Source organism: Dipodomys ordii, unplaced genomic scaffold (genome assembly GCF_000151885.1).
Source record: "Dipodomys ordii isolate 6190 unplaced genomic scaffold, Dord_2.0 Scaffold139, whole genome shotgun sequence".
Lineage (NCBI taxonomy): Eukaryota > Metazoa > Chordata > Mammalia > Rodentia > Heteromyidae > Dipodomys > Dipodomys ordii.
In genome coordinates, this window is record NW_012267355.1 from 3337636 (window position 1) to 3362951 (window position 25316).

The window sequence follows — 25316 nt, forward strand, 5'->3', positions numbered from 1 at the left end:
AAAAAATTTAAAAGATTGCGTTTATGTCCTGGAAATAACAAACGCCTTAAAAAAGCATAAAATATATTTTAAAAAACTTTTAAGACAAAACTACACTATTTTCAAAGAACAAACCCTTAAATATTTAGACAAGCTATATAATAGCAAAAGATTTGCAACATATAAAACACAAAGCACGAGAGTTGTAAAAATACTTATATAATAAATGGATTGAAAAGACAATAGACCCTAGCAAAAAACATCGTAGAAAATTCTAGAAGACTAGCCTGAAAGAACATGCCAGAAAGATATTTAACTTCACTGATGATTAGAGAAATTTGAAATAAAATTAGAAAACATTTTTATCCAATTATCAGCAAAACTGTATTAAATTTGCAATGTTAAATATTGACATGGGTGGAGAATTAGTAAATTCACTTCTTGGAGTATATGTGAATTATAGACATTTCAGTAGGCAGTTTGCAAATGCCCATTAAAAAGAAAATGTTTACAAAAATACTATATTTGACCAATTTTGCTTAGATATTTCAGGGTAGCATAAGGTACTCAAAGAACTTTCTGCAATAAGGAAAAGCTCTCTATCTGCACCGTCCACACAGTAGTGTCCTGTGGTTATTGAACACTTAAATGTCACAAGTAAAATAATTTGTGACTTAAATGTCACAAATGTAAGTGAGGAGGTAAAGTTTTTATTTTCATTTCAATTAACTAGAATGTAAATATAAATAGTTCCATGTGATTAACAGGTACAATAAGCATATATATGGAAAAACACTTGTATTATGTTCACAGGCATACTTATATGGATTTAGTGACCTGAATCCATCCATTTTTAACCATGGTTAAAAATATCGAAGTGAACCACACCAGGAAGTTTTATATACCTCTTACCCAGACAAAATGGAATAACTATACACAAAATAGCAGGATCTCAACAACACACTATATGGTATAGCTGTCTCACACTAAATTTTTAGTGACTACATTTGTTCTGTATTTCCTGAATACTTGGTTTTGTAGGAATGGTATCTCTTCTGGAGAGAAAAGCTGCAGATACCTGGAGGGATCCACAGCAAAATCACCATTGTACAGAGGCAAGACTGGGGTCTTAGAAACTTCGAAAGTCTTTTAACACACTGCATTTGTTATTAAAAATCAATATATGGTTAAACTTTCACAGTGATCAATTTCTCTAAAGCAAGTAATCAGGACAGGAGAAGAATGAAAAGGAAGAGAGAAAGGGTTCTACCCATCATACCTGAGCCATGAGAATGTCCGTGACCTCCATGCTTAAAAACAAATATTCCTATGAGATTTACCACGAACCCAAGAATTGAAACAAGCAGCAGTCTCTCGTGGTGAACATCTGGAGGAGCTAAGGCTCTCTGGCAAATACATAAAACAACAGATACAACAGCATCAATATAATCTGTGATGGATCAACTGATAAAAACATAAGGCAATATTACAAACTTTAATCATTTCAGATTTAAATGTATTCAAAGATAACTGACAAAAGATTTGGAGAAATAAAACTAGTGCTCACAGACTTTAGAAAAAGTAACAGTTGTAGTTCTTAGAGAAATAAATAAGTATTTACAAGTGTGACTATTTGGCTATAAACTTGTTCCACTTTGCTATCATCAAATGTTGCCCTTTGTAAATGCACTAAATCTTAACATTTTGTTTATTATTAAAATCAACACTAAATATTAAATATTAAAGGTCTGCTAGAAAAGCTCTCAAGATCTATGTGAGCTGAGAAGTTCCCCCCTGACCTCAGTACCCAGGTTAGATCTTTATTTCTATGGTGTTGAAGACAGTCATTTCACACTTTCCACTGCAGGAAGTTTCACATCTATTTTAATTTTTCAATGGTTTGTAAGCTCCTGTGGTACACACATAATACTTTGTCTTATCCAAGACTGTCCTCAACAAATAACAGTAGTTGAAAAGAGCTCTATTTCATGCCTTCAGTGAATAAACATTTTCATTAGAGAATTTGCTGACTCTAATCACTATCTACTATACCTCCACTCCTTCTGAGAAAATGAAAAAAGCAGTGAAGATCAGAAATAGGCCATTGACAAAGCCAGCCAAGACTTCCGCTCTCACATACCTAGAGAAGCAAAGAGAAACAAATGAACCATTTCTTTAAAGTAAAATCATGCATTTATCTATTTTAGACATTCTAAACCATATCAAATAGTTATAAGTGCCAGCAAAGTCCTCACATTCATAAAAGAGTCCATTTTCTTTTACATACACTGAGGGAATTAGTGAGAATGAATTATGGATTATGTTTAATAGCAGAACAGCACAAAACACCAGATGTCTACAAGCCAATCAAAAGACCTTCTTAGAGTAAGTAGGTTTAGAAAGACCATTCAGAGAAAGGTAAATCTCAAGGTGCCACTGGAGAAACAGGAACAGGATGAGTGGGCAAAGGAAGAAGAATCCAAAGATAAAATAATGGAAGAAATGGGCTAGAAATAGAGACTTTCAGAACTTACTTACTTACTGCTTTCCCAAGAACTCCTTAAGTGTTCTGCTCTGTACCTTTCAGCTTTTAAATCTTCAGAAAGGAGAGCTTTACTCTCAAGTAAAAGTAACCTGAATTATCTCAGGGACAACTTGAGATTTATAGTATTTTCATTAATTCTCAAAGATTAATAAATTTAGCAAAAATCGTAAATTATCTACAGAATTAATTTTAGCTTTACATAATTCTTATTGAACTCTTTTTTAAAATACCTCGTCTTTTCCCGTGAGCTCCTGAACCTTTCTGCTTCCTACCTGTGTGAGGTATTGAAGAAAGACTTGATTTTCCCACAAGGTATATTGGCTTAAAGTCAGAGAAACAACTTTAGCTTAATATTTATATGTTCAAACTTTACCCAAAGTGTGCTAGCATCACTTAATCACTCTTGTCCTAAACATGAGCATCAAAACTGATTTTACAGGCCAGGTGTGGTGGTTCATACCTATAATCTTGTAATCAACACCTGTAACCCCAGCACTTGGGAGGTCAAAACAGGAAGATTACTAGTTCAAGACTAGCATGGGCAGGGATGGGGGGAGGTTTTGCTAGTTTTCTAGGTCAACTTCTAAATAATGTAATTTTTATTGTAAATGGGGGTGGGAGGGAGGACTTGAACTCAGAGCCTGAACACTGTCCCTGGGCTTTTGCGCTCAAAACTAGCACTCTACCACTTGAGCGCAGCTCCACTGAGGGCTTTTTTGGTGGTTAATTAGAGATAAAACTCTCAAAGACTTTCCTGCCCCAGCTGGCTTCACACCTTGATCTTTAGATCTCAACCTCTTGAGTAGAATCATAGGAATGACTCACTGGCTCCTGGCTGTAAAAATGTTTCTAAAAGTGAAATGAACAACTAATTTTTTTTGAGAGAGATCGCCCTGTGTAAAGATATTCTTAGGCTGGACTTGAACTCCCTATAGGGCTCACGCCTCAGTCACTAGAGTGCTGGGACCACAGGTGTGTATGCTGGTGAGAACAAACTGTTCTTTATTTTTTTGTTATTATCATACAGGTGATGTACAGAGAGGTTACCATCATATAAGGCAGGTAATGAGTACATTTTTTTTTGGGGGGGGGGGAGTCTGGTCGTGGTCCTGAACTCTGGGCCTGGGCACTGTCCCTCCGCTCTTCAGCTCAAGGCTAGCAATCTACCACTTGAGCCACAGTGCCACTTTCGGCTTTTTTCTTTTTGCTTATGTGGTGCTGAGGAATCGAACCCAGGGCCTCATGCATGCAAGGCAAGCGCTCTACCACTGAGCCACCTTCCCAGCCCCATAAGTACATTTCTTTTTGGACAATGTCACCCCTTCCCTCACTGTCTCCCAGTTTATTCCTCCTGTCTTGACCCACAAGTTGTCTGGTTAATTTTCAATAGAACATACTTTTTAAATGGATCCTATTTGTTTTGTTAATCCTTTTAAGTACATTTCAACATAATCTGTATTTCTCTACTCAGAAATAATTAATAGGTTACTGCAAAGCATATTGTTTTTCTACAGAAAAGTGCATTTAGGTTCAAATAATTTGTAGATTTCTACAACTTTCACTTATGAGGAATTTAGTTAATAACAGGATTTACTATTCAAAAAAAAAGCCCCCACGTTTTCTATTAGTCTACCCCTAGTCTTGTAGCTAGTGCTGAATTGAAAGCCTTCAGACCTTAAGATCACTAACTTTCAAGATCAAAGGCAAAATTTTTTTTGCTAACTTTTTGTTTCTAGTTCCTAGATTAGTAGTGCACTCTCCATAAATTCTGATAAATTCTTAGACTCCTGGCTTTATTAAATTAATACATTTGTCATACTTGATTGTAGACTTAAAATGACAAGCTTTTGAAAACTAGACATGATTGCAAAGTCTTGAACAGAGCAACTATTAGAACTAAGCCATATTCATTTGCAAAAAGTGTTATAGCCTAATTATGGCTGATGTTTAAATTCTTCCTCCAGGTTCAAAATAAGACATGTATGTACACATACATGTATGAGCATCTATACATGCACCTAACTACCTACTATATGGATTTGCTTTTCAAAAGTTACAAGTGTGACAAAACAGAAATAACTTTGTGTAACTAGCAGTCTTGGCCTGTTCTCCAAGCCCCCTGCTGTTTCTTCTACTGCAGTTGCTCTTCTATTATGAGCATCTTGAACTGGAGCTTATACCTATGCTCAGCCCATTTAGTATTGCACATGTGTGCATGGGTACACATGTGGACATGTATATACATGTGTGTGTGTGTGTGTGTGTGCGCGCGCATGGGGGGGGTGATGCACACACTCGAACAGGGGTCTAAACTCGGGGCCTGGACATTTTCCTTAGCTTTTTTACTTCAAGCTGTGGGAATTGATAGGCATACTGGATCTTCTATTTTATACTACAAGACAGTAAAATAGGTTCTTTTGTCTAACTTTTTATTTTACAAATTACCATATCCCTTTGGGTAACCAGAACGGGGAATTGACACAGAATTTCACTTCTCTCTTTTAGACTTTGTCACAATGGAAGCTGTTACAGGATTTTTGCAGAACTCTTTTCCTATCAAACTACAAGTTTCTTCAAGGCAGGAATCTTGTGTGTTTGTGTTTGTGTGTGGGTGTGTGTATGTGTGCGCTCGCACATGCACACATGCATGCATACTAAAGAACAAAATCAAAGCTGGTGAGGAAAAAGGAATACAAGTAAAAGAGAAGCCAGGCACAGTGGCTCACACATGTAATCCTAGCTACTTGGAAGGCTCGTATCAGGAGGATCTTGGTTCAAGGCCAGTCTAATAAAAAAGTTCTGAAAACCCTATCTTAATGAAGAAAAAAACAGTGCAGAAGTATGTGCCTGTCATCCCAGCTGTGCAGGAAGTATAACAGGAGGACTGTGGTCCAGGCTAGCTTAGACCAAAAAAAAAAAAAAAAAAAAGGAAAGAAATCCTATTTGAAAAATAGTACTAGCAAAAGGGCTTGGGGTATGTGGCTCAGGGAATAGTGTGGCTGTCTAGCAAGCAGAAGGCCCCGAGTTCAAACTTCTAGTATCAATACCAAAAACAAACAAAAAAACAGACCCAAAGACTTAAGAGACAACATATGTAGGAATATGAATATGGCAGAAGGGGGACTCAGAAAAACTACACAGAAAAGGGGGAAGGTGAATAAATGAAACATTGACTGGGAAAGTAAGAGAAAAGACACGAAGCAGAAAAGGTTTAGGAACGAGAACTGGAAACACCATGAGAGACACAATGGTAAACTGTAGAGGAAAAGAACAGGGAGAAAGAAATAATAAAGAAAAGGTATGCAGTGAGAAGAAGGAGAGGGAGGGAGAGAGGAGAAGAGAGAAAGAGGAATCATGAATGCAGAGAAGAAAGGGGAGAGGAAAAGAGGGAGGGAAGAAAGGAGAGAAGAGTGGGAGAAAAGGGAGGGAGAATTCAGAAGAAGATGAAAGACAATGTGCATGAAGACAGGAACAAGAGAAAAAAAGCCTACCCTCCTCAAGCAAAATAATATAGGTAGAAATAAAATACTATAGATAACATAATATACTATACATCGCAATTCTTTATTCTTTGAAAACAGGCAAAACAATCCATGAAGGTAAGAAAGGGAGGTGAGTAGAAAGGAACAAGAGAAGGCCTGAGCAGGTCTACAAGGGTTCAGATAGGTTCAAACTGAAAAGACTTATTGACCTTAAGATCTATGAAGAAAAAAAGATCTGTTCCAGTCTTACCCATAGGAGAAAGCATCATTGTCTCTCCATTTTGAAATGACAGAAGCTGCTAATCCAGCCAAAATGGCAGTGCTATCGAAAAACATGTGGAAAGAGTCGGAGATCAGGCCTAAGCTGCAAAAGACAAACACATCAGCTGATTATAATACAAACAAAACAGCAGGCCTGCTTCTCTAAAATTCTACAGTCCAGTCCCTGTTCGTGAGAAATTAATTACCTACAGAAAAACCACATTTAATCACGACATAGAAGAGGGATATCACTCCACACACAAGGAAAAGCTGCAGCAGAGAGGAGAGGAAACAAAAGCCATCTGTTGCTGGGCAAAAGGTAGGCATCTACCCCCTGGTCATCACTGGTAAAGGTCAGCCACCTCTAAGAAAGAGGTAGCCATAGTCTAGGCAGAGCCATAGCCATAGGCTAGTGGGGGTAAGGCTAAACCCTACTCAGGCCCAGGATATTACACAATGCAAGGCCAAAGTTGGCTGTTATTAGATGTCCTGCTCCTCTCTATCCATACCAGGCTATGGAGGGAAGATGAGAGGGAGAAGGGGTTAGTTAGATGAGGTATATGAACGCCTTCCTGAGAGGCCATGAGATGCCTCTGCCAAGCTATTATACAGGGCTCACAGGGTGTTAATGGGGCTTGAACTCAGATGCAGGACACAGTCCCTGAGCTCTTTTGCTTAAGGCTAGTGTGCTCTACCACTTTGAGCCACAGCTCCACTTCTATTTTTTGAGTGGTTAATTGGGGATAAGAGTCTCAGGGAGACTTTTCTACCTGGGCTGGCTTTGAACCATAATCCTCAGATCTCAGTCTCCTGAGTAACTAGGATTGCAGGCATGAGCCACCAGCACTCAGTCCTTGAACTTTATTTCTCTATAATGAAGACGAAGACAGAAATGACTAAAACAAAAGATTTTGGTGAGAAATCTAAGGAACTTTATGGAAACGTAAGGAACTTAAAAGCTGTTGCCCTATAAAGAGATAATTCAGTCACACAAAAAAATTAATGAATTATTGAAAGCAACCAAAGGAACTGAAAATTGTAGTCTCTAAATAACATAAAAGGCTAGATTATGAGCTGGATGCTGGTGGCTCATGCCTGTAATCCTAGCTACTCAGGAGGCTAAGATCTGAGGATCAAGGTTCAAAGCCAGCCTAGGCAGGAAAGTCTCCGAGAACCTTATCTCCAGCTGGAAGTGGAGCTGTGGCTAAAATGGTAGAGCACCAGTCTTGAGCACAAAAGCTTAGGGACAAGGTTAAAACCCTAAGTTCAAGTGTTAGGACTGGCACAAAAGGAAATGAGAAGGAAGAAGCAGAAGAACAGGAGGAAGAGGAGGAAGAAAAGCAACCAGATTATGAAAAGGTCAGAATAATTTCTCAATGTGCCTCATATCACTGATAAAAATTTAAATGGGGACTAAGTGATTGTGGATATTAAAGTTCATGTACAGGAAGTGGCGCTGTGGCTCAAGCGGTAGTTCGCTCTCCTTGTGCTGAAGAGCACAGGGACAGCCCAAACCCAGAGTTCAAGCCCCATGACCAACCAAAAAAAAAAAAAAAAAGAAAGTTCATATACATAAGCATAAAAAGACAAATAGCTGCTAAGTGATTATGGTAAGACCAATAACAGGATTACATTTCAAATCTGAAGGATTTGAACACAATGAAAGGATAAACTGGAAGGGTACAACAGAACCAGTCACTCAAAGGCAAAAGAGCCAATCATCTAACGACAGAAGAGCTAGTTACCTATCATTGCCATTTTCCTTATGCAATGGCATCTGTTGACAAATGACGTGGAAAGTAATAGTTTTAGTACTTTTCTTACTTGTGCCATATATGTAAGAAATTAGGTATATTCACCTAACTTTCCAGGAAAGAGATTGTTTAAGCACTTCAGATATGAATCCTATGAACAAAATACTTCACAACGTGATTTATTCTGAGGTAATAAATCCACCACGAAATATAATGCATTACTATACAAAGAAACTAAAGCAAATGTACAGATATAACAATATAACCAAGATACAACTAGAAGATATACCAAAAATAGGACATAATTTAGAGGAAAATGTAAAATATATTATAAATATTGCATATTCATAATTAAAATACAAGTATTTAAGTATGAGTTAGACTATAGTACTTTCAACCTGTAAAATACATTGAATGGTGTTAATTATGGAATTAAAAAAATCAATGTGTGACTGCAGATTCTATACACACACACACACATATGCATGCGTGTGCACTTCCTGGGTATTCAAAATGTTCAAAATGGTTTTAAGGTGTGGAGAATGGCAGTTTAAGGCAAGTCCTTGAAGAAAAATTAATGAGACTCCATTTCTAAAATAACCAGCAAAAAGCCCAGATAGGGGGTTGGTTCGAGTGGTGGAGTGCCAACCAGAGCAAACTGAGTAAAAAAGAATGAAAATATAAAAAACCTGAATTGTGCCAATGTACCTTTTACAGCCAACTAATGGCAAAACTACCTTTTTAAACTACTATTTTTAATAAAAATGAACTGACAGTTGAGCTGAAAAGCTCACTTTTGCATTTTTAAGACTATAAATGTCTCAAAAGTTTGTGATATCATCTATCATTGTACAATCTCAATAGAAATAAAGGTCAAAGATAGCCATCTTCTCTGAAAACAGAACTGAAAGGACAGAAACTAAGTCTGTTTAATTATTAGAAATCAAACCATAAACATTATAGTTTGGAATCTGGTCTCCATGGTCTATTTCACCCTGAAGCTTTGAATAATATCCTGAGTGTTCTCTTTCATTAAATTTTTTTGTAGGTGTGGTGGTAAACCTAGAACAGCATATAGGCTAAATGAGTGCTTTACACTGGGCTGCAGCACCAGCCTTTTAAAAAACAAACAACAACAAAAAACCTTGTGCTAGTCATGTGCTCTACCATCTCAGCCATACCTTCAGCCTTTCTTTGCTTTAGTTATTTTCAGACAGGGTGTCATGCTTTTGCCCAGTCAGACCTCAATTCTCCTTCTGCTAAAGAGTACAGACACATACCAGCAAGTCAATTTTATTGCAGAGATGGAACTGATCTCTATGTAAGTTTTGCCCGTGCTGGTCTAGAACCAATATTCCTACATCTCCACCTCCAGAGTAGCTGGGATTCTAGGCATGACCCACCATGCCTGGTCCTTTCATTAGATTTTTTTTTTTTTCAGCTATGTAAGATCTAAAGATGGTGTAAGTACGGCTAAATGTGTGGTATTAGCAGAACAGCTTCACAAAACCTTAAGTACTTACACAGCAAACACTTCACTTCCATACTTATACTGAATTTACTTCTTCCCAAAGCAGTTTCAAAAACAATAACAAAAGCAATGCCCATACTAGAAATCAACTCAAAAGACGTTTTTAGAAAACTCTATGGGATTCTACCATTATAGTTGAGGCCAGAGAAAAATCACGAGACAGTTTCAGAAGAAAAGTTAAGAGAATAACCTCCATTTTCTCAGCTATTTGGTTATTCTTTAGAAATAAACAAATAAGCCAAAATCCACGTTTAGAATCAAAGGTTACTCAAAGACCTAGCCACCAACTGAACCGAGCATCTCAGATAGGCCAACACAGACATCCAAAATGCCACTCCCCACAAAGAGACATCTGAGGGCTCTCCCAATGAATTCCCAGTGCGCTAGACTCAGGCAGGCGGTGCGGGGAGCTGGCTTTATCCATCCGCCAAGATGAGGAAGCGGAGGAAGGAGGAAGCACACGACAAGGCCTTGATCCTCACAGATGTAACCCAGCCAGCCGGATGGGTGCGGGTGGTAGGAGACAGCTCCAGCAGCAGAGGTGGTGCCAAAGGTAAGCCCGGGCTCCCCGGGCGAGGCACTACGTGGCACTAGGCAACTCGTGCCCGGTCTCCCCCACCCCTTGCCTGCACCCCCCCCCCGCCCCGATCATTCTCCCCTTTGGTTACCAGTTGCTCCAGATGCCGTAGAGCAGTTCCACGAAAGCGAAGGAGAGGTTGAGGCACAGGAAGAAAAACAGGTTCCGAGACGTCTTGTCCGACAGGATGGACCTGGGCACGACACAGGCGGGGGATTACGCGGGTGATGGGACCGACCTCCCCCCCCCCACCGAAGCAGGGTCCCCCATTTTCCAGATCTTCCCCTCCCTCCCCCCACGGGACAAGCACGCCCTTCTCCACATCTGCCTCCCCGGGCCCCCCTCGGGCGTGGAGTCTTCCCTCGCGGCCGCCCCCACCCCGCTCCGCGCACGCACAGCCCCCCGCACCTAAACCAGCCCGAGATCTTGCCGAACAGATTGAACTTGGGTGGTTTGTACTCGTCATCCTTGATGGACAGAGGCAGCATCTTCTCCGCCCGGCGACAGGGCCGGGCCTGCTCCCCTCCGCAGGGGCTCCGCGGGGTGGTGACAGTGACAGCGGGCGACGCCCCTCAGGACGGGAACCCCGAGAGCTCGGCCGGGGGCCGAGGCCGCGCGCCGCCGCCGCGAGACACAGACACACACACACACACACACACACACACACACACACACGGACACGCACCCGGGAACCCGCCGACTTCCGGTCTCGGACGCGCAACGCGTCCTGGGACGGGAAAGGGGGAGGCGGGGACGTGGGGCGGGGCCTCCGTGGCTGCTTTCCAGGCCGGTGGGCGTGGCCTCCGCGGTGACGGGAGGCGTCTTCGCGGGGTGGGCGGGGCCTCTGCGGACGTGGGCGTGGCCCGAGGCGGGTTGCAAGGAAGTGAGACTTGCTGAGCGGGGTTTGGAATCCCGGATTCCAGTTAGTTGCTCGGTACTGCCCTTTCTCCCTTAACCCGCTACAGTGTACCCTTGGGTAGCGTGGCTAGAGGCCACGTGCTGTGCTGCCTGTGCTCGGGAGTCACCAGTGCGGTGACAGTGAGTAGTTAGAAGAACTCCCTCACGCAGGGATCCGCGGAGGCCGTCGCACTGAGCTTCGTGCACGCATTGCTTCCTCCGTGTTCCCAACCCCACGACACCCCCAAATCCTCAAGGTCCCTTTCACTTCCAGGTCATTCCCGGGGCAGCCGCCACCACCACCATCCAGGATCTCAGTGGCAGACGCCGGCAGAAGCCGGCCACGTGGGGTGCGGCGGAGTGACCCCCACATACACCCCAACCCCAGGGTGACCCCCTCCAGCAGGCCTCCCCTCCTCCCCGCCCCGGATCGCGGCACACACGCCTCCGGGGAGCCTTCCCGGGGGAAACGATCGGCTGTGATCAGGTGGTGTGTCACGTGCAGGATTAAAAATTGTTACCTAGGAGAAATTGAGGGGTGGGGTGGGATGGGGGGGGTGAAGCGGGACTGGCTGTTTGGGAGCTGGGGTTGGAAACTACAAGACCCAGCTTCTCGGGGATACCTTTAGTGTAACAGGAAGTGGAGCGTCACGGGAGGGAGGGGGGTGGCCACTCCGGGGACCCTCCTCCCGCTCCCCCCTCCCCCCCCCTCCGGTCCCCGCGCGCTCTCTGCGGGCGGGAGGCGCCTCTCCGGCGACCGGTCCCGGAATAAAACCACCACGCTGCTTGGCTTAGAGGAAGAAAAAACCCCAGAAAAAGATTAAATTTTAAAAGGGGTGGGAAAAAGAAAAAAAAAAAAAAAGCAAGCCGGACAGACGCCGAAGCCGTGGGAGGTCCCGGAGCTGCGAAGGAACGAGTGAGTGCGCGGCCCGCTGCGGTGAGCGGACACCCGGGGGCCGTGCGCCTTCCCCTGCGGGGGGCTGTGGGGGGCCGCGGGGGGGGGCCGCGCTGAGCGTGTGTGCCTTTTACCCTTCATTTCTGGGGGAACTTCGTCCAGTAATTCAGTGGCTTGGTTTTTGAAGATACTCTGCAGGGTTTGGAGTTTTTTTAATGTTCATGTTTTAAAACTGCTGTGTAGAAAGCATATGTGTAAGTTCAGGGTGGGGGAGCCCTTGGTTTTTGCTTTCCTTCGCATTATAATTTGGGCAGAAATCATTTTCATTTAGCAGCATTCACTTGTTTTGTGGTTTGTTTGTTTTTTTAAAAAGAAGGCTTTCACATTTTGCAGTCGACTTTGAATTTTACTGTACTGCATTGCTGGGAAAACCCTTAAGGAGATGCAGACAAGGTAGTTTAATGAGAAGTATTTCCATTACAGTTGGATTTTTTTTTCCTCCTCCAGAACGGCTTTATTTCCATATGATGTGAGCAGTAACATATATCAATAATCACATTCCAGCGATTGATTTCCAGCATGTTCTGAACTCATCAAGGTCAGCTGCAATATGAGCACCTGCTTTTATATCCTGCCTTTGAAAAGAAATGTTGTATTTTCCCTTGTACCAATTGAATTTGCTTAGCTGGTTTATGGAGAAACCTGCATTATCTTTTACCAAATAGTTTCGAAATACACTGGAAAAATAAAAAACAAAGTTTAACTTTTCCCCTTTTATCAGTTTCCAGAGCCTCCCAAATTTTCACATTCCCAAAGATATAAAAATAGGGATTCCCATGAGAATCTTCTCATTTAAAAAAGTAGCAGTGCTGCTCACATCTCTTAAATTTGGGACAGCATTCAACAACCAAGTTCAACAATGAACTCAACACCTGGGCACTGTCCCTTAGCTTGTTCTGTTCAAGGCTGATGCTTTAGCACTTGAGCCGCAGCTTCACACATCTAATTTCTTTTGGAGATAAGATTTTTGTGGACTTTCTTGACTAGGCTGGCTTCCAACCTCAAGCCTCCTATCTCAGCCTCCTAAGTAGCTAGGATTAATGGACATGAACGACGACCACCAGTACTTAACACTGAAGGCACTTTTGTTCATAACATGTTTAAATCAGGAAAAGTTCTGTGAGCAAAATTTTTCTGCTGTGCTTCACATTTACATCTTGAAAAACTAACTTGTCCCATACATGTTAACCTATACATGTTGTCATGTCTAAGTGGGATTCATCCAGTCATTCAATGAATATTTACCATATGTAGGGCTGGGTACTGGGACCATAAAGCTAACTAAGCTGAAATTGTTTCCCTGGAAATATTTTATAATGAAAAATGTGAAGAAAGGGAGGTAGAGGAGTCTGACACTGAATGAGTTTTTCTGAAAATACTAATTCATTCCTTTGCCTCTACAATGATTTTTGGGGGGAGGCGGGGGGGGGGGCCTGTTGTGCGGGCTGAACTCTGGGCCTAGACACTGTCCCTTAGCTCTTCAGCTCAAGGCTAGCACCCTACCACTTGAGCCACAGCGCCACTTCCAGCTTTTTTCTGTGGTGCTGAGGAATCAAACCTAGGGCCTTATGCATGGGAGGCAAGCACTCTACCACTGAGCCAACTTCCCAGCCCATTTGCAATAATTTTTACCATGAAAAAGCGTGACCTTGGAAAACCAGAATTGATTCTTCAACACTATTTTGGTGGTAATTATCTTGCCATTCTTTAATCAATAAAGTATCTTGGAAGACTCTAGTCAGAATTCTCATTTCTTTCATAGGTTACAAGATGAAGTGGGTTTGTCAAAGTATAAACTAAATAGATGCAGAAACTAGTAAATGTATTCTATTTTGAAGTTTTAAATATTTTGATATCATCTATTGCTGCAAATACACTACATGGATTTAAAAAAAAAAAATCCAGCTCCTTTTAGCAATGGTCAGCAAGAATGGAAAGGATTCCACCCTGTCATTTATTTATCTACAACCCTGTTTTAGACCCTGCAGTTTTTCCTTGGAGGGGATGGGGGGCTTATTTTAATTCTTCCAGTTGAATGCCTGTGGATTGCTGCTGGTATAAAAAGGAATTGTGGTAGTAAATAAGAGTACACATGCATGGAATTTAGAAATTGAATTCCAATGCAAATTGTTGACATAATAAGAGGTTCTGCTCCCTTGCCTGTATACTCTGGATTTTAAATGTGTAAGCATTAGATAGTGGAAATGATGTCAATTTATTTTGCTTCCAGATCCTCAAAAGAAAGATGTAAGCAAAATATAGCCGTGTTAGCACCAACGAGCAAAAAGTCGTTACCTACCTCATTGCCTAGAGGTCATTTTGAGAAAGCATAACAGAAAATTATAACTTGAAGATAATTCAAAGCATTTGCTGGCAGGGATGCTAAGGGGAAACAAAGGAGGAGGCAACAATGCTTGATAAGCATTGATAAGCTTGATAATTATGCTTGATTACCTTGCTCATGTAATTGTAACCCCTCAGTACAGTATTTTCATAATAAAATTTTTAAAAAGCATTTGCTAATTTCCTGCTGGTTAAGCAAAAAAACAAAAATTCACTGAACATTCTTTGATTTCTCTTCATAGTGTCAAGACAGCTTGTTCCAACCAAACATTAAAGCCATAAGGAATGTTTAAAATAAAAATCAATAACAGAATGCGGTAAGTAGCAAATTTTGAGTTTGCCTTGTTTTTAATGTGGCAGAAGTTTTACCATCTTATCTATTTTCAAATGTATAGTTCACCACTGTCAAATATTTTGACATTGCTGTTGAACTTGTTGCCAGAACATTTTTTCATCTTGCAAAACTGGAACTTTATACCTGTTAGGCGACTGAGTCATGAGTGTGAGAAAAGATCAAGTGGACAAAAGGACAGAAAGAAGGCAGAGACCTCAGGAACAGGCTTTAATCATTGCTGCAGTGTAGAGGGTGTTAGGTTTTTATACATGCAAGCATGAGATCCTTCTTTAGAATGCCTTTGTCCTGTTGTGTCGGGGATTTATGGTAGGGGTGTCCTTCTGATGCTGACAATCCTGCACGTTCAGATAAGGTCAAGGGTAAAGTTCCTGAGAATCACGAGGGGTCGCTAGGGGAGGGTGGTCAGTGGGCCATAGGAGCATGGGGTTATGAGAACAAAGCAGATTTTCATCATTTGAGACCCTGAAAAGGTATGAAAAAGTTGAGATACATCATGGTCTTTTCTGGCTACTTCCTGCTGACATGGAGATGTGGAGGAATCCCTGGGGCTGGGGTCTTTAGGATCTGGATCTGTGCTGGGCAGGGCAGAGCAGTATAAATGATTTCTTTTTTTTTTTGGGTCCGGTCGTGGGGCCTGAACTCTGGGCCTGGGCACTGTCCCTCAGCTCAAGGCTAGCACTCTACCACTTGAGCCACAGTGCCACTTCCGGCTCTTTTTTTTCTTTTTGCTTATATGGTGCTGAGGAATCGAACCCAGGGCCTCAGGCATGCAAGGCAAGTGCTCTACCACTGAGCCACCTTCCCAGCCCAAGGCAGTGTAAATGAAGCCTCCAGTTGCCTGCAGTAATAGAATGGCCTTGACTTGCTCCCAGTTTGTGTCCTGAGTGAGGGCTGTTATCCTGTTAAATAGAAACCTTTGAAAAAGGTTAAGAAAACAAGGTCCAAGAAGGAGTAAGAGGATGTCTGTTACAGGTCCTAATAGAGGAGCCAGCCAGGGGGACCACTATGAGAGGGAATCCTACCAGGATGTCCACTGGAGTGATTCCCATCATCCACCAAGATTCTCCTACAATTGAGTTGAGATCAGGCAAAAGGCTGACAAGGCGGTACGACCAGTTGATATGAATGACACAGGAGAACACACCTTCACCACAAGCCAGAAAAGTTCCATTTGGAGCACAAACCCAGTTGTGGCCCATTACAGGAAGAATTTCCATATAACTAGACTGGGGAAGGAAGGGAGTGTCTAAGGTTCTGGCAACTGGGTAGGGGAGAGCATGGTAGACTGGTTAAGAATAACACCCAGATATTGTACGGGGCCTGGCTTTGTACAGTTCCAACAGTCAGAGGCTAGGGATGGATTGGAGTGGATAAGGGCCTGGTGGGAGGCATTAATCGTTTCCTGTATATAAATGTCTGCCTAGTATGGATGGGAGACACAGGAAGATGCTAAGGCAAGCTATCCTAACTCCAAGAGGTAGACAGTTATGGGCATGATACACATGCTTATGAACTATTTTCTTTTGCTCTCTGGCTTTGAATACTTTTGAAGGGACAAGCACAAGTGACTCCATTCAGGATCAGACACCATTCCCTCTTATCTGAGCAGTTCTTTCCAACCACCTCTCATGGTCCCTAGTCACCAGGATTGTTGGGGTGGATCTTCGAGGTTCCTTATCCTTTCTGGGATAATGTCCTAGTTAGTGTAGTTTACTTGTTGCTGAGATGAGCTGTCCCAGTTGGCCACATCTTCCATTAGAGGGGGCAAGAATGGCAGGTTGGGTGAAAGTCAGTGCCAATAGACCCTCTTATTTCCAATTGAGGCAACCAGGAAATCAATAGAATTCGTTTATAAGCAGGGCTTACCTTAAATTTATTAAGAATAAAAGTTAAGTTTGACCAATAAATACTTGTAAGAGTTATTTATCCCTCTGTGGGTCTGACTGTAAATGTTGCAAAGGATCAAATCTATAATAACAGGACTTAACAGCAGTCATTATTAAAGTTTTAAAACAGTAACTAATTAAACAAGTTAGTTTTTTTTATTATAAATAGCAGTTTAGGATATTAATTAAGATTAAAACCAAGCCGGGCACCAGTGGCTCACACCTGTAGTCCTAGTTACCCAGGAGGCTGAGATCTAAGGATCGTGGTTCAAAGCCAGCTTGGGCAGGAAAGTCCATGAGACTTATCTCCAATGAACCACCAGAAAACCAGAAGTAGTGCTGTGGCTCAAGCGGTAGAGCTCTGACCTTGAGCTGAAGAGCACAGGGACAGTGCCCAAGCCCAGAGTTCAAGCCCACGACCAACAACAACAAAAAGATTAAAAACATTGTAGATGTCACTTTTTTTTTTATTGCAACAAAGAATGCAGGAGCTCTGTATCCAAGGTGGCTTAAAAATTTCAGAAATAGCCGGGCACTTGTAGTTCATGCCTATAATCCTAGCTACTCAGGAGACAGATCTGAGGATCATGGTTCAAAGCCAGCCTGGGCAGGAAAGTCCATGAGACTTTTATCTCCAATAAACCACCAGAAAACCAGAAGTGGCACTGTGGCTCAAATGGTAGACCACTCACTGAAGAGCTCAGGGACAGCATCTAGGCCCAGAGTTCAAACCCCACAACCGACAAAAATAAATAAAATTTGGGAAACACACATATTAGCTTTTTAGTTTTACATACTCATTTAAAATGTAATCATTTGATGGACCTTGACGTAAACACTTAAACAATTACTTTCATAGATGGACATAAAGACTGGGATACTGGTTTTACATTAGTGTATTAATTTTGACCTTAGGAAAAATCTTTAGATAAGTTTTGAAATCATAGTCAACTTAATTACATACCAACTATGCACTGTTTACTTCGTAAACTTTGCAGAACTTTATTGATAACAAACAAACAAGCAGAAAGGCAGAGTCCTAGAGAGAGTGTATCCTGCCACCCATATTTATCCTTTGGGATGCTAGGAGGAGCCATTTACTATCTGTTACTCAAGTGTTCTGTGGTTAGTGTTCATTTTTCCTTTTTTCCATTTTGAAACAAACATTTAAGACATTTCTTCCTTCCCAAACTCTTTCTTATCTAAAGGATAAGTTTTGTTTCCTCAATTCCCTTTCACAAAACTTTCCTTATTAACTTCTTTTTCTTTATATTCCTTTATCTCCTTACTGGTATTCTTTAATTTATATTTTAGATTACTTCCTAGAAAATTTTGAACTCAACATAGCTTTTCTTAATGTAATGTAATAACTCTTTGACATATTTGTTCACACCCAAATCTGATGACTTTTACGATTTGAGTTTAAAACGGCCCATTTTTTTTCTTTTTGGCCTGTGGAGCCCATTTAATTTTTGGTTACTTTAGATTTGCAGAATGACTCTCTGGTGTCAGAAATGAATAAATTGACACATAAGTGATACAGGGAATTTAGTCAAGGCAAGTTTACTTTTGTTCAAAAGGGTGCAATACCCTTACTCTACCCAGAGCTATGCAGGCACACTGGGCAGAGCAGTTTGCTAAGTTTTTATCCCAATCCAACCTGTCCCTTCTCCTTGTCAAGGAGTTAGGTTCACATTGTAAGGATGATTGATTACCAAGATTAAAAAAGGGCCTATTCTCTAACTTTTTTTTAAAGGTTTACAGTTTTCTCCATCACAGCTGGCTGGGAGTGGGGCTGGGAATTTGGTGGCTGGCAGATGCAGTTGGAGGAGGAAGAGGTGAGTGGAAAGCTCCCACTCCAAAGGGAATCTCATTCCTTTTACTGCTGCTTCCATTGGTAAAAACTCTTCTGTAATACCCAGCACACTTGGCAGTTAACTCCTTCTACCCAAGATTCACATTCCTCAGCTGGCAGCTGGTCACAAGCAGCATAGAAAATAGTTACAATTGAAGTGAAAAAGTAAACAATTTCAGGAAATATCAATACCAAAAAAAAATCACCTACAAAATAGAAGCACTTCGGTTTGATAGAAAAGACTACTTTTACTCACACCATGCTGACAGGTTTTGTATCAAAATACCAGACTACTTTGAACATATTTACACACATACACTCTTTTGCACAAAGGTCTTAAACCATGCTTAGTCTTAAAAATGAACACCAGCTGTAAGTTTCCTGGAATTCCAATGACAAAATATATTTTGCCCATAGCACTATAGAACCACAGGGTCAGTGTTAGAAAAACAAATACTTTTGCCAACAAACAGAATCTCTTCCTCTTAAGGATAACCAAGACTTACATAACCAAACACAATATGTTTAGGCAGCTTTGTAAGCAAGGCACATTAGCATACAAATGGATTGTATTACATTGTATTTGTATTACATTGGATCCCCTTCTACAATAGCCCAGAAAGCTCCATCTCCAAAAAACAGAAATAGTTAAAAATAGGAACTTACCTCAGGAGGTCTCCTGAGTAATTCCTGATTTAGTAGCATGTCAGGCATGTTATTGGAGTGGAAGAAAGGCCACAAGGTCCTAGAACATGTCAGGGGGTGCCTCCCCTGTGGAGTGCCCATCCTCCCTAGCCCAATCTCCAAGGCTACCTGCCAGTGGTTTCAAGGGACCCAAGTGCCATGTTAGCCCTGGGATCTCGGTGGGGCTTCCAAGTGTTATACAGGAATTGGATCAGTGAGATACAGAGAAACCACACTTTAAGAGGTTGAATCAAGAGTCCTTATTAGAAAACTGGCGACTATAAGTGGACTATGTCCTAAAGAACCTGCAGCCCTGAGTGTAACTAGCACAAAGCTTAGAAAGGCAAAAACCACATGATTGGTATGGGGAAACCAAACCTAACAAAAGGGTTATACACAAGCAAAACAAACAGTCTAGGGAAAACAATCAGTTATCCTGGAGCTAGCTAAGCAACATGACGTAACCATAATTTAAAAATGACCTATTACACCTCTAGGGTTTTTGGAACTGGGTGAAAAGCCCCTATCATCTATTAAGATGCCAGGATGGCAGTGAGGACAAGATGACGTAACTTAGACCCAATATCCATATTTCACATTAACTAGCTCTTGTTGGGAAGTTAGGGGGCCCTAGTTTAGCTTGGAGTTCTAGGGTTGTTAGCTTGTAAGAATGTTGCTTTATCTTTGGAGGTATATGCCCATGCCCATCCCTACCCTGTATCAGACACACAGGCCTGGCAGGCACAGGGGTAAAGGTCAACAGAGGGAGTTTGCTTAGAGAGAACAGACAGGTTCAGCTCAGAAAATCTGGACCACAGAAAGGAAGAATGCAGTTATAGGAGCAAGGAAGGGAAAATGGCTTGGGCCTAGGGAACCTCTGACCTATTGCTATTCTGTTGGAGAAAGTTACTTATATCTTGCAATATTGTGGACTCAAAAGTTCTATCTTCAGACCAGTGATTGCAATTACCCAATTGGGACTGAGGCCAAATTTCTAAGCAGTTACATTTTTTGATTTTGTAATTGTCCATTTGATGCTGAGGCCGCATTTCTACACAAAAGCAGATACGTTTCTTTGATTAGATCTGGTTTCAAGCCCAGAACATCTATCCTTTGAGAGGGAACCTACAAGGGGTCCCCAGAACCCAACCTACATCATTCTCAAAATGCTGTCAGCCAGAGTGGACTATTGTGACCCCATGTAGAGGGCAGTGAGGAAAAGGAATGATGACCAAGAACCTATAATAGGGCGCTCCAGAATACTAAACAAGACCAACTGGTCCTCCACTGAGAGGCTGGGCATCCCCAAAAACCAGTCAGCTAGAGAAGGTCCCCACCTGTGCACTGGACATTTCCCTCTCAAGGGCCTATCAAGAGGAAAACCAGAATCCTTATCTCACATTCCCAAAGCAGGTGTTGGCAGGAGAAATGGCAGTTGGTGGGCATAGGTAGTTAGTCGAATAGCAAGTAGTCTCTGGTCTGGAGGTCAACAGAGATAGGGAAAAGGAGAAGGAAGATTAGAGGTAATGGGGATTACAATAGAATTTACCAATCCAGTCAGTAAAGACTGCTTCTAGCCCCGCACAAGCCACAGTTTAACCACTGAGGGAAGAGGTGTAGATGGGCGGGGGGGCTTCCGCACCCCTGTTAGGAGCCTCAACGGACTCTGGCTCTCTGAAAGCCACTGTTGCAGAAAGGGAAAAAAGACAGGAAAGGGAGAAGCGGGAAGAGGTTTCCAGTGGTCTTACAACTGAGTTTACCAGTCAAGTCAATATATAGACCTAGGTCAAGACCTAGCCTCCCTTACATCTCTGTGGGGCAGTGGTAACCCAGGGCTCTGGGTCCCATTCCAGCCGCTGTTCTGGTACAGTAAGCAGGAAGGACCAACTGGCTCTCAGTAAGCCGCTGGGGAGGAAGGGGAAAGAGAGGAAATGAAGAGAGCTAAGAAAGAGAAATCTAGCATCCCTATTGAGGGTGAGAATCCTCCAGGGAACGCTGTTCCTGCTCAGGGAACCATCTGTTAGGAAAGTGAGAACAAAGCAGATTCCCACCAACACACACTGAACAGTAGTTTATTTCCTCCTACCTCTTGCCCCTAGCAATAAATCCATTTTCTATTTCTATGAATTGCATGAAGTCATACAGTATTTGTCTTTTTGAGTGAATGGACATGTGTCACACAGCATGTCCTGAAGACATCCTGTATATTGGAGCATGTATTAGAATTCCTTTCCTTTTCAAGGCTGAGAAGGAGTCCTTTGGGGACATTTTCTAACTGGCTTATCTGTGGACATTTAGGTGGCTTCTGCATTTTGTAAGTGATGCTACTATGAACATGGATGAAATGCCAGTATTTTTATCTGAGGAACATGATTTTCTTTGGATGTGCTTTTCTTTTCTTTGGAAACGGAAGTTCTTACTTGAGCCAGGATTTGTAGATCCCTTGATATAAGAGTCCAGACTGTAGAATGAAGTCAACAAACGTACCTGTGCCCATCTTTTTTTCTTGGTGCTAGTGATTGAACCTCTGGCTTCACGTGTTCTAAGCATGGACCCCTGCCCTCTGCCAATTAGCTGTACCCCCAACTTCAATATCAAGTATCTGAAATTTCTTATAGACTAGAATTTAGTTGAAAGTCAAGACCATGCAGGAGATAAAGATAAGTCAAAGTGGCTAAAGTATAAGTGTCAAGGGTTTGATTCTGACTCACTACCAGTCTTCCTTTACTCAATAAGTTCTTTTACTAGTTTGACTCAACTACCCCATTTCCAGAACAGAGTGAAATTGTTTTCTTTCCTTTAAGTGTGTGTGTATGTGTGTATGTGCATGTGTGTGCACACGCACATGCACGCCAATCCTAGGGCATGAACTCCTGGCCTGCACACTGTCCCTGAATTTTTTTTGCTCAAGGCTAGTGCTCTACCACTTGAACCACACCTCCTCTTCTGGATATTTTTTTTTGTCTTTCATAGAGCCTGAACTCAGGGCCGGGGCGCTTTCCCTAACCTCTTTTTACTCAAGACTCTACCACTTTGAGCCACAGCTCCCCTTCTGGTTTTTTGGTGATTAATTGGAGATAAGAGTCTTGTGGATTTTCTTGCCCCGGTTGGCTTTGAACAATGATCTTCAGATCACAGCCTCCTGAGTTGTTAGAATTACAAGGCATGAGCCACTGGTGCTCTTCCCTTTAAAAATTTTTGATCCATTTCTTATTTGAAGAATTGTAGGAGAAAGGGAAGTTATGAAGCACTGTCATTACTCTTGCTAGGCTCAGTGAGGGCAGAAGCTTTGTCTGCTGCTCACTATGTGTGACAATGCTGGGCACATGCAAAATACCTGTCAATATTTGTTGACTGGTGGATACTATGGGTATTTTAACTTCCTTGAAATAAATGAGAAAACTCACATGCATTCGGGATTGTTTCTAGCTTAGATTTAGCATCCAAAAATGCTTAACAAGTCTAATTCATATGTATGAAATCTCATTTCTCTTACAGAAGTAATTTTGGAAAACCAGTATTGGTGAAAAGGGATATGTTCTATAAAATAGTCTAAGGATCTGTGGTATAATGATCCTGACTACTGTCCACCCCCTCCATTTTCCTATAACTAAAACTGATAGTGGTTTAAATGAAAAGTTCCAGTATTATGGAATGGTACAAATAATACATGTGCAGATGTACTTGGTTTCTTTTTTGACCCATTTCTGGAACAAATTGTACATTGCACTGTACTGAGCTAAAATTGCTTTTCTATTTCTAGCTTTCTTCTTAGGATATGACTTGTTCAATCCTCACAAGTCTTCAGCGTTTTTAGGAAGAAAGTTACCCTCACTCTCACACTAATATATGTGTGTTGGGTTGATCTCATCATCATCATCATCAGTTCCAATTAATAGACAATTCCAAGAGAAAGTTACAAGATTAGAAAGAACGTTCCTCTCCCATCTTTCACACATGTGTACTTAGAAAGTGGAGAAGAACTCACTGTCTGCCTCAGTGACAAATGGCTGGATTGAAGGAGGCAGGTTTTACTTTACAAATTATGCAATACTTACGTTGTGCCCCTTATATCGGTGATGATAAAATAAACTCTAATCCATTGATAGAGGCTGCCTGAAGCAGTTTTGAGGAAATATGAAGCCTCGAGTAGGAAAAGGAAGAAGAAACATTGAAAATGCCACACGATTGGTTGGCAGCTTTTGCTGAGGACCTAAGGGTAGAATTGGGATGGGAAAGAGAGAGGCCAAGTTAGTTAATCACCAGAATCCCTGTTTTAAAGGCTGCCTGGTTCATTCTAACTTGATTTGACCATACAGAAAGGGCTCCCTCAGCCTAGCTGCTGACAGCAGGCTTGGCATGGCATGTAATCCATACAGAAGTGTTTTCCTTACAGCTTCCACTGAGACATGACCTCTTGTCATACCATCTATCCCTTCTTGTAGAGCTGTTTTCCAAGAAGCTTTAGCTATTCCATTTCAGAGCTCTAGCTTCAAAAAAAGTAGTAAAAGTAGGACAAGGACTCCTAATGACGTACAGATTTAAATAATGGTCAATGAGCTACACACTGGTGACTCATGCCTGTAATCCAGGCTACTCAGGAAGCTGAGAGCTAAAGATAGGGATTTAAAGCCAACCTAGGCAGAAAAGTTCTTAAGACTCCTATCTCCACTTTAACCAAGAAAAGGCTAGTAGGGGAGCTATGGCTTAAGTAGTAAAGTGCCAGCCTGAGTGTAAAAGCTTGAGGCCTTGAGTTCAAGCCCCAGTACTGGCACAAAATAAAAATACGTTTTTGTCAGTGCCCCCCCCAACACACACACAGAGTTATACTGGCAGTAGAAAAGATGGATATATTTTCACTCTTAATAGTCCATTGCATAGTTAACCTTCCCTAAAATAATCCAACATATAGCTATTAGTCATTAATACAGTAAGATCCCAAGATTAATCGGTCGTACTACATTGCCCCTTTTATTGTTTTAAGTTTGTTCCTGTTCTTTACTGTATGTATGATTAACACTACTTTGTGAGGAAAGTAATAGGAGTAAAGAAGATCCTAGTAAAAACATATATGCTTAGGGGAAAAAAAGTAAGAGGAAACATGTTAGAAGAATAGTGTAGAATTTGTAGGTGAGGAAAACTATATGTCCTTCCTAAGATTACAATGATAAGAACGAATTTCCTAGATAAAGGTGAAGTTTTTAAGTCAGAAAGTATTCCCCAGACATAAGCATTGGCTCACGCTTGTCATTCTAGCTACTTGAGAGGTAGAGATTGGGGAAATCACAGATAAAAGACAGCCCTAGCAGAACTTTGCAACACTTCGTCTCAACCAATGACTGAGTGTGGTGGTTCATACCTGTGGTCCCAGCTACAGGGGAAACAATGGCTGGGGTAGCACAGTTGTTCACATTTGTCATCCCCACCAACATGAGGAAACAGGAGTAGGAGGATTACAATCCAGGCCAGCCAGAGCAAAAAGCAAGACCCAATCTAAAAATAGCCAAAGGATCCTCACACCTGTAATCCTAGCTACTCAGGAGGCTAAGATCTGAGGATCATGGTTCAAAGACAGCGAGCAGGAAAGTCCGTGAGCCTCTTATCTCCAATAAACCACTCAGAAAAGTAGAAGTGGCTCTGGAAGTGGTAGAGCACTAGCCTTGTGCTGAAGAGCTCAGGGACAGCGCCCAGGCCTGAGTTCAAGCCCCATGAACCAAAGGAGCTGGACATCTGACTCAAGTCATGGAGTACCTACCTAGCATATGCAAAGCCCTGAATTCAATCCACAGTACAAAAACCAAAGAACCCACTATTCTCAAAACAGTATAGTATAAAATACAGTGATACCGCTATTGAATTCTGAAACAGCCTGTGAAGAGAAATGGCCTTTGATGTTTTATTTCTGACACTCTTTAATGTATGGTGAAGTAAATTCGAGTTATGTCACAAAGTTTTAATGGCAGAGACTCACTGTGGGCAATGGTGGGCTGACTTGGATTTCTTTCTATGCCAGTCATCCTGAAGTATACCGTTTTTGTCACTGTCAGATCCCAAGCTATATTTTCACTTGTCAACTAGGTTAAGACTTTTGTCAGTTTAAATTCTGCATGCTGCTTGCCTGCTTAAGCAATCGAGTTTTTCTGATTATTGTTACTGCCTAAGCCTCCTTGGGGAAATTCACGAGTGTAATATTGTCTAACAAATGATGATTT

General features: G+C 41.7%; 2 protein-coding genes across 6 annotated transcripts in view; one reads left to right on the plus strand and one right to left on the minus strand.

The window, feature by feature from the left end:
• The window catches only part of Slc30a7 (solute carrier family 30 (zinc transporter), member 7), a 55299-nt gene extending 44501 nt beyond the window's left edge, over positions 1 to 10798 (minus strand). The window contains exons 1-5 of the mRNA XM_013031417.1: positions 10538 to 10798; positions 10221 to 10322; positions 6257 to 6370; positions 2032 to 2119; positions 1259 to 1385 (exon numbers count right to left, since the gene is read on the minus strand). Coding sequence (XP_012886871.1) covers positions 1259 to 1385; positions 2032 to 2119; positions 6257 to 6370; positions 10221 to 10322; positions 10538 to 10617 — 511 coding nt within the window. The 5' untranslated portion in view covers positions 10618 to 10798. The remainder of the gene's footprint in view (positions 1 to 1258; positions 1386 to 2031; positions 2120 to 6256; positions 6371 to 10220; positions 10323 to 10537) is intronic.
• Positions 9598 to 25316, plus strand: part of Extl2 (exostosin-like glycosyltransferase 2) — a 29768-nt gene continuing 14049 nt past the window's right edge. The window contains exons 1-3 of one of the 5 annotated variants that reach the window (XM_013031421.1): positions 9598 to 10105; positions 12429 to 12519; positions 14567 to 14641. In XM_013031421.1, the coding sequence (XP_012886875.1) occupies positions 14610 to 14641 (32 nt within the window). In that variant the 5' untranslated portion in view covers positions 9598 to 10105; positions 12429 to 12519; positions 14567 to 14609. Of the gene's footprint in view, positions 10106 to 11750; positions 11964 to 12428; positions 12520 to 14566; positions 14642 to 25316 lie in introns of those variants that run through there. The other 4 variants (XM_013031420.1, XM_013031419.1, XM_013031423.1 and 1 more) reach the window with 4 other exon arrangements.